Source organism: Portunus trituberculatus, chromosome 10 (genome assembly GCF_017591435.1).
Source record: "Portunus trituberculatus isolate SZX2019 chromosome 10, ASM1759143v1, whole genome shotgun sequence".
NCBI lineage: Eukaryota > Metazoa > Arthropoda > Malacostraca > Decapoda > Portunidae > Portunus > Portunus trituberculatus.
The window spans coordinates 3194083-3204082 of record NC_059264.1 but is presented as its reverse complement, the minus strand read 5'-3'; the positions used below and the strand labels follow the sequence as shown (position 1 = coordinate 3204082).

The 10000-nt window shown below is 42.8% G+C and overlaps 1 protein-coding gene across 6 annotated transcripts in view; it reads left to right on the top strand.

The window, feature by feature from the left end:
- LOC123502000 (DNA N6-methyl adenine demethylase-like) overlaps positions 1-10000 on the top strand; it is a 31683-nt gene that overhangs the window by 10381 nt on the left and 11302 nt on the right. For 3 of the 6 annotated variants that reach the window (XR_006673763.1, XM_045251145.1, XM_045251144.1), the window contains one exon: positions 1560-1757. The exons of 1 other annotated variant lie outside the window; for it this stretch is intronic. Coding sequence is in view for 3 of the 5 variants with exons in the window: in XM_045251145.1 (XP_045107080.1) it covers positions 1560-1757 (198 nt within the window). In the remaining 2 variants the exon portion in view is untranslated. Of the gene's footprint in view, positions 1-591; positions 826-1559; positions 1758-8117 lie in introns of those variants that run through there. 2 more of the 6 variants (XM_045251148.1, XM_045251147.1) reach the window with 2 other exon arrangements.

The following is a 10000-nucleotide window of genomic DNA, read 5'->3' as shown; positions in this document are numbered from 1 at the left end:
TACTCCTCTCTTTTATTTTCCTCTCTCTCTTATTTTTCCATTCTCTCATTTTTCCATTATCTTATTTTCCTCCTTTATCTCCTTTTCTCCCTTTCATTTCTCTTTTCTCTCACTTTCTTTTCTCATTTTCCCTTTCTCTTATTTTCCTCTCTTTATTTCCCTTTTCTCGTATTTTCTCTCTTAATCCTCTCTTATATTCCTTCTCTCTTTTCCTCTTACATTGCCTTTCCTCCTTTTTCCCTCCTTTTTCCTCTCTCATTTTTCGTCTTCCTCCATATATCTTTCTCTTTCTCTCTTATTCATTTATTTATTTATTATTTATTACTATTAAGGCTCGCGAGCTTGGCCAGACTGAGACCCAAGTTGTGAACGAGACTGTGGCCGATGAGGAACTGAAGACCATTTGAACTGTCCTGGAAAAAAGCAACAAATTAATAGGGACAGTCGAAAAATACAAGTGTCACCCTTAAAAAGCCTTCATTTTCTACGGTGACCAGAGAAAACTAGTACTTTTTAACACTAACTACGAAAAAAAATACGCGGTTTTGAGGGGAACTTGAGAATAATACCTTAATAAAAACGCTAAAATAATACGAATACAAGGCCCACGCTGAACCCACAAGCCTACATGATAAGGGATCCACGCCTCCACCACCACCAGAGCACGGAAAAACAGCGGAAAGTCACGTAGAAGCGAAGGAAAATAGAAAAATATTAAGGCTTGTGTGGTGTACTGTTGGGGTGAAGGAATCCATTAGTGTGACGGAAAATGCTGCTTATCCAGGTGCCAATGGGAGGAAAAGGGCGCCGTGTTGCTTCCATAAGGTAAAGAGAGAGAGAGAGAGAGAGAGAGTGAGAGTCAAGGTTGTCATGTTCTTTATATTTGTAGGTAATAAACATCCGTATTTTGACAAGGTTGTGGTTGTGGTTGTCGTATTATTATTATTATTATTATTATTATTATTATTATTATTATTATTATTATTAGTAGTAGTAGTAGTAGTAGTAGTAGTGGTGGTGGTGGTGATGGTTGTTGTTGTTGTTGATTTTATTAGTTTTATTATTAGTAGTAAAATTTCTTATTACCACTATCTCTACTACTATTCTACCACCACCACCACCACCACCACCACTATTCTTCGTAATCACCATCAATTCATCATATTTAATTCTTGACACTATCTCTCTCTCTCTCTCTCTCTCTCTCTCTCTCTCTCTCTCTAAAAATGATGGTGATAATGGTGAGATGATGGTGTTGATGGTGATGCTAGTGGTGTTAATGGTGATGGTAATATTGATGTTGGTGGTGGTGATGATGGTAGTGATAATGGTGATGATAATGGTGATGATGGTAGTGATGACGATGGTGGTGATGGTGATGATAATGGTGTTGATGGTGATGATAATGGTGTTGATGATGATGATGGTGATGATAATGGTGATGGTGATAATGGTGACGGTGATGGTGATGATGATGGTGATGATAATGGTGTTGATGATGATGATGGTGATGATAATGGTGATGATGGTGATGCTGATGGTGTTGATGGTGATGACAGGTGAGCGAGGCGCGGGGTGGACAGGCAGATACCACAGGGATGAAGAAGGAACGCAGTTTTGTCAAGCACCACCACCACCACAACCACCACCACAACCAGCAGCAGCAACAACAACAACAACAACAACAACAACAACAACAACAACAACAACAACAACAACAACAGTACCACAACAACAGCAACAACAACAAGAATTATGTGAGTATTCTTGAGTCATTTCAGTTCATCATCATCGTCATCATCATCACCATTATCATCACCACCACCACCACCACTATTAGCATCAACAGTAGCATCACCATTAACACCACTAGCATCGCCATTATCACCATCAACACCATCATATCACCATTATCATCACCATTATCATCATCATAATCATCACCATAATTTCTAGCGAGAGAGAGAGAGAGAGAGAGAGAGAGAGAGAGAGAGATTTGATTTTCTTTATTTTTAATCTTTTCTTATTACACAAAAGACACTCATTATTTTTTTTTATTTCCTTCAATATTACAATTTTCAAAGAAGTGATTTTCCGTTGACCTTTTTCTTCGTTTTTGGATAAGGAAGGTGGCAATGGGGAAACTTGGCTCTTCCATAGGTGTAGGCTGGGCAGTGTAGGAGGAAATAGAAGTGGCTCACGTCTTCCTCTCCTTCCTTATCCACGCCACACGTCACGCAATCTGCTGGGCATCTAATCTCTCTCTGTCTCCAGTGTTAACCCCTTCACTATCTTGACGTGTTTCCAGATTGACTCTGGTTATTATTTGGTGATTTGGTGATTTTATACACCTTCACAAACTCATGTGGGGGGTTGAAATAGTGAAGACTGGCCATTAATCTTGTGACCTCCATAGACCCTTCGTAATGTCGCTAAAATGGTCTAATGGTACACACTACAGCTTTTTTTTTTTTTTTTTTTTTACTACGACGTCCCCGACGGTCGTAGGAGTGCTGTCGGCGGCAGCAATGATGTCTTTTTAACGGCTTTTGTCCTGTCGTAAGATGTGAGTCAAGTGGTACGTCAACGCGGCGTTATCGCACGATGTGATAAGATGTCCTTGTTGTCACTCGACATCGTAGACACATACGACAATCGACCGCTGCGTTCGACTGTCGGGAAGAGTCACGACAAGCAAAGCCATTTCATCGGGTGTACGATGACGTACAATGACATACGATGACGTTATAGAGAGATACGATGTCGTACGTGCTGCTGACGACATCGTTCGACATCGAACGAGTCAAAAATCGTTAAAATGTTGAGTTACGACTGGTGTTTGAACATACATTTGGCAGTAACGCACGGTAATGTTGTCGCTAAGAATCGTGGTGACCAGTGTGACACACCGGGCGTTGTCGCCAGTAAAAAGAAAAAAACAAAACAAAAAAAAACTCCAGTTTACCCACCGAAGACGATGGGACAGAGGAAGGGCATGATGGGTATGATGTCCCATCGTCGTTGCAAGATCCCTTTGGGAAATCCTTAGACATCACAGGCCCATTGGACATGAGTATGGAGGTGGACGTCCTTCGTTTTGCGAGTCCTTCTTGCACTGAAATGCTCCCAACCGTTACGACAGTCGTATGCAACGCAGAAAACTGTCCTGTACGACCGTCGGGGAGTCGTAGTGAAAAAAATGGTGTAGTGTGATCCAGCATGACTCATTCACGCTTCTGTGTTGTCAGCCACGAGACAGAAAAAAAAGAAAAAAGGAAAGAAAGAAAGATAGAAAGAAAAAAAAGAAAGAAAGATAGATAGAGAGATATATATAGAGAGAAATAGATAGATAGATAGAGAGAGAAATAGATAGATAGAGAGATAGATAGATAGATAGATAGATAGATAGATAGATAGAGATAGATAGATAGATAGATAGATAGATAGAGAGAGAGAGAGAGAGAGAGAGAGAGAGAGAGAGAGAGAGAGAGAGAGAGAGAGAGAGAGAGGACAAGGAAGACTAACAAATGAATCTTTTTCTGTCGCGTGAGTGTTTGTCTGTTTGTTTATTTTGTTTCTATCTTTGTTTTGTCTATTATCTATTTACTTATTACTTTATCAATCTATCTATCTATTCCTCCTCCTCCTCCTCCTCCTCCTCCTTATCTATTCCTCTCAATATTTCTTTCTTTATTTCCTTATTTATCTTATTTTTCGTCTAATTATCTATTTATCTATTCCTTCTTCTCTTCCCTCCTTCTCTATTTGTCTCTACTTTACTCTCTTCTTTCGTCGCGTGAAGAAGGATATCACACACACACACACACACACACACACACACACACACACACACACACACACACGGCCCGGTAGCTCAGTGGTTAGAGCGCTGGCTTCACAAGCCAGATGACCGGGGTTCGATTCCCCGGCCGGGTGGAGATATTTGGGTGTGTCTCCTTTGACGTGTAGGTGGTGTTCACCTAGCAGTGAGTAGGTACGGGATGTAAATCGAGGAGTTGTGACCTTGTTGTCCCAGTGTGTGGTGTGTGCCTGGTCTCAGACCTATCCCAAGATCGGAAATAATGAGCTCTGAGCTCGTTCCGTAGGGTAACGTCTGGCTGTCTCGTCAGAGACTGCACCAGATCAAACAGTGAATTACACACACACACACACACACACACACACACAGATTTATACCTTTAATCTATATATCCTCCTCCTCCTCCTCCTCCTCCTCTTTGTCTTCTTTACTTTCAAATCTCGTTACTTTCACACGTAAAGAATAAGGAAAAAATCTTAGGGGCTTACTTCCTCCTCCTCCTCCTCCTCCTCCTCTTTTTTCTCTTCCTCGTTTTTTCTCTCCTTAATCCTCCTCCTCTTCTCCTCATTTTCATTGTTCTTCTTCGTTTACTTTTTCTTTTCCACTTCCTCCTCCTCCTCTTCTTCCTCCTCCTTCTCCTTCTCCTTATCTTTGTTTTTCTCTTTCTCTTTCTATTATTGTTTCTACTACTACTACTACTACTACTACTACTACTACTACTACTACTACTACTACTACTACTACTACTACTACCACCACTACTACTACTACTGCTACTCGTCACTCGGGCGCTGGCGTTGGTGCTGATAGGACGCGTGGCTCCCTCCTTTTGTTGGTGGTTGGTCTTTTATTGTGTTTTTGCACATTTAGTTTTAAGTCACTTTTACTTGGCTTTTAATGTTTTCATCTATTCTATTGTGTCCGCACTTAAATGTTCATGTTATGGTGTTTATTATGTGATCGCACGTAACTCTTTCACTGCCAAATTCTGGTGACAGTGGAGGTCCGTGTGCTTCCTACCTCATTGTTTTGGTGGTTTGATCATTTGATTGTGTTCAAGCCCATCTCATTTTAGACCTGTTTGTTTTATTGATTTTATTATTTGTATTCTCTCTTTTAAAGTTTCTGCATATCTTGCTATTGTGACTGTATAAGGTGGGATTGTGTAGTCAACTTGCTGTTAATTGGTGTTTCGTTTGCTGTGTGCAGTGTCTCGGACCGGTGGTCTGGTCTGCTAACTGAACTCCATCGTTCTGACTTACCATTACACATATATGCACTTATTTACTTGTGCACTACTTACAGCCTGCATATGGGCTATTTTATTTCGGCATGATGACTTACTGTGCAGTTTGTCGGCAAGGCAAGAGTAATGTTGATGTTCGACAACCATCCTTGCCGTGTTGTCAGGCCTGCTTCAATAAGCATGCTCTGGCCTCTAATTCTGCTGCCCATCACTGTGCATGCATGGATGGTGGTCCCATTATTGTTAATGAGGTATTATGTTACTTATCCACAAAGTTACGTGATAATGTACCTCTCTCTTCCTATGTTAAGCACATGGTACAGTGAAATGGGGTCTCTAACAATGACTTAACAACTGCTGCGGAGTTATACTAAACTTGATTCCTACGCATGAAGCCTCGTTGGATGATAATGGGGATAATTTTCCTGGGCGCCGCGAACTGGTGCTTAAGATTATTGGTGCTCTACAGAGTCAGGAATTTAAACAACTGGCTATCAAGCCTGTATTTGTTGCTCTTTCTCTTGATAAGCTTCCACCTGCTTCGTTACCTGCTGCTGTTCCCACTTTTGATAGTTCGAGTGTAATGCAGATTATTGATGAATTAAAAGGTGATGTAAATACAGAGATTAGCAACTTGCTCACCCAGGTTGTCACACATGAACAGCTGGATGCTAAGCTACATACATTTGGCTCAACAGTGGCTAACGTACGTGAACACCCCTCAGTTAATGCAACAACTCGGCCTCTAGTCCTTCATCAAGCATCTGCTACAACACAGCAAAAGCGTCAAAACAGTTCTAGTTCTAATATTCAAGACGCATCTCGTGCTAAGAAGCCTCCTATCACTGCTGTTTCAGCTTCTCAGTCTACTAGTACTGACGGGGATGGCAGTATGGGAGGCGTGGGTGAGAGTGGTGACAGCAGTATTACATGGTCCACTGTAGTGTCCAGGCGAAGGCGACAGGTGGTGAATGGAACGGGCACTGCAGAGACAGCTCAATTACATGTTGGTCGACTGCGTGTTGTACAACCTACTACAAATTGAATCAGGAAGTCACAATTTTTAGTTATATTGCTATCATAAAGAGAGAGTTCAATATGAAGCTACATAATCTTTACAAAATTCGTGGCTGCCTAAATGAGTTTGCTGCTAAGGCCATTGTTCAAGCTGTAGTTGTATCAAGACTTGACTATTGTAATAGCCTTTTATATGGTGCCACTGCCACAGATATCAACTGCTTACAAAAATTGCAAAATTCGGCAGCTAGGTTTGTTTGTGGCGCATCTCGCTACGACCATATTACTCCCGTTCGAAAACGACTTCACTGGCTTCCTATAATGCAGCGCGTGGTGTATAAGGTGGCTCTAATTGTTTACAAGGCCCTGAGTAATGCAGCCCCATCTTACATCAGTGAGCTCTTGTCCACCTATGTACCATGCCGACATCTGCGCACAATTGACTTGGGACTCCTCCAAGTCTCTTATACTGCTTCTTGCATGGGGGATAGGGCGTTTGCTGTTGCAGGTCCAAGACTATTCAATAGCCTGCCTACTACAATAAAAACTGTGAGAGCACGACCGAGTTTAAAAAGGCCCTAAAAACTTTTCTTTTTCGATCAGCCTACGACAGATTTTTATGCCTTGTTTTTTAATGCAAATTGATTCTTACTAAATCTTACACATTGTTTTTAGTCTTATAGTGGTTTTATCATTTTAATTTTCCTTTATCTGTTCTTTGATTTTAATAGTTCGTAGTTTTCCCTCTAGGTTTTATTTTTTCGATTGACCTTACTTTATCAACTGTCTTATTTCTAAATTCATTATTTTTATTTCTTTCTACAATAATATGCGCTTTGAGAATTACATTTCGTGTTTTTGGAAAGCGCAATATAAGTACTACACATACTACTACTACTACTACTACTACTACTACTACTACTACTACTACTACTACTACTACTACTACTACTGCCACCACCACCACCACCACCATCACCACCACCACTCGACGCCCCAGAAGTGTGACCACCATTTAAGGTGAACACTAAGTATAATTCACTCTGTCACTTCTTCTGGGCCCACGTGCACCTTGCGAGCGTGTTTCCCGTCTTCACTACGACCACACGACCTGTTGGGGGTTATGGGTCGTACTGTGGTCGTAGCTGGTCGTTATGATATTCTTGTGGGATGTCAGAATGTGTATTTGAGTTCATTTGGTACATTGGGGTTGTTGGGGTGGTCATACTGGGGTCGTGCTGGGAACGTGTAGTCGTGTTGGGGTCGTACTAGGTTGTGTGGTCGTACTGGGATCGTGTAGTCGTGCTAGAGTCGTACTGGATCGTGTGGTCGTGCTGGGATCGTAATGGGATCGTGTGGTCGTGCTGGGGTCGTACTGGGATCGTGTAGTCGTGGTGGGGTCGTCTGGGGTCGCTAAGTGATCGTAGGGAGGTCGTGGATGTCATGTGGAAGTCGTGGAAGTGTTTTGAGGATCGTGTTGAAGTCGAAGGCGTGTCGTTTTGAGATCGGTGGTCGTTGAGAGATGGGTGGGTCGTTGGCAGGTCGTTAGAAAGTCGTTATCCTATCTTAATGTTATGCTATGTTAGACTGGGTTAGGTTAGGTCATGTTAGGTCAGGTGACAGGTGAGGTGAGGTGAGGTCAGGCTTGGCTGGGTCACGTTACGGTTGGTCAAGTGTTTTGGTGATTGGTGTATTTACGAAGGTGATGACAAGGTGTTGGTGAAGCTGTACACGGGCGGCGAGAGCGTTAAGGCGGACAACACCATCATCACCACACTTGCACACCACCACACCACAAAAGGAAGCAAGGAAGAGGAAGAAAACAAAGGAGAAGGAGGAGGAGGAGGAGGACGTGACTGCTTGAAGGTGGCAGAGGAAGAGAGTGAGAGAGGGAGATGGAGAGGGAGAGGGAGAGGGAGGGAGTGTCACGTGTCAAGCAGGAAGGGAAGATGGAAGTACGTCAAAGTGTCCAGGCAAAGCAGGTCTGTGTCACGTGTGGCCTCGCGGGTCTTCCTTCGGTGGTGCAGCGAGGTGTGGTGGGCCGCGCCGCGCCACACACCAACAGAAGCGTCCCTCACCCCAACACGACACGTCCCCGCCGGCTGCTGTCTCTGCTCTGCCCTCGCCCTCCGTCACGCGTCGCGCCACTGAGGTTCAGGAGGAAGGAGGGAGACACACGGAGAGAGAGACAGCGACACAGCGAGACAGAGAGAGTGAGAGTGAGAGAGCGGACACAAGACACAAGGATCGAGGAGAGATAGCAACACGTGCCGCCAGTCAGTCAGTCAGTCAGTGAGTAACACCGTACGTTGTTCGCACTGGCGATGTGTTTTTGTCCTCCTGTCCTTGAGATTTGTCCCCAGACCGCCCCACGCTGCTCTCTCTGCCCCTCGATGCCCCAGCGGGGCCCTCGTGCCTCCACGCTGAGCAACGCCACTCCTGGCCCACACTGAACTCACACACTCCGCGCCACGCTGCCAGCCTCACAGCTGTCACAAGGCTCCAGTTGAAGTGACTTGGTTTGTTGAGAGTGTTTTTACAGTTCTATTGACGGATTAGCAAGATTTTTTCGTTATTAACTGGAGAAGCACTCTTGAGAGTCCGGCTAGTCATCTGTGTGGCCTTTGGAAGCAGCAGCAGCAGCAGCAGCAGTGGTGGTGAGAGAGCCAAGTGTTTCTCAATAGGAGCCATAGAGTGGTGGCCCGAGTCAGTCTTGTGGAGAGGGCCAAGTCAGTGAGCTAGCCTTGACCGCTTCTGCAGCTCCTCATTGTGAATCGAAGTGGTCCCCAGCGCCCACACACGCCAACACACACGCCTACGACACGCAGGAGGGGAGAATTAGAACATTCCCGCCTTGTAGCCTCGATAAGAAGAGAAAATTGGCCCGTTTCGCCAAAGCAGCCATTTCTTGTTGGTCCACCCACAGTGACAGAAGAGAGGAGAGGAAGAGAAGAACGGTAAAGAGAGAGGAAGATAAACGAAAGTAAAACAGACAAAAGAAGAATTATCCAGTATTTTCAAGTTTCTCCATCTCCTTTATGCCAGTTTTTGTTGTCTTGGTAAAGGAAAAGTGAGAATAATACTGATTACAAGCTAGCTATCGACTGGAAGCTTAGTGGGCCTTGCAATATTTATTTTTTTTTCTCTCCTCTCATTTTCTACTGACTCCATTTTCTCTCGCCCTGAACACCTGAAAAAAGCTGAACATTATCGCTAGAACACTCTCACTCAAGACTTGATCCTACAAGCACGTAGAGAGGAGGAAAGAGAAAGTGTTCTGCCTAATCAACACTCAAGACAAGACGAGATTGTTAAAATTAAATCAGACATTACGAGGATTTTGTGAAGAAGAAAAAGAATTAAGAAGCAGAGAAGAGAATAAAAAGAAGTTGTGAAGAGGAAGAAGAATTAATAAGAGGAGAAGAGGATACAACCAGGATTTGTGAAGAGGAAGAAGAAGAATTAAGAAGAGAGAAGAAGAGGATAATACCAAAAGAGAACCAATAGAAATAATAATATACGAGAAGGACGATTGTTTTGGAAGAGTTTGCATAGAAGAATAGTAAAGAAAAAATAATATTACGAGTATTTACAAGAATAATAAAGAAAAAAAGATTATCACGAGTATTTACAAGACAGAAAGAAAACGAAGACAGAAAGAAAACGAAGACAGAAAGAAGATTGTTTTGGAAGAGTTTGCATAGAAGAATAGTAAAGAAATCAACTATAAAGAAAAAAAGAAAAGAAAGTTTGAGAACATTCACAAAACAAATAAAAATATAAATAAAAGCATTTAAACTATCATTAAAACAAAGAAGATTAATATCAACAGAGAAAAATAAACAAAAATAACAACAATTTGACAAGATCCAAATAGAAAAGAAGACAAAGGAAGGTAAACAACAACAACAAACACA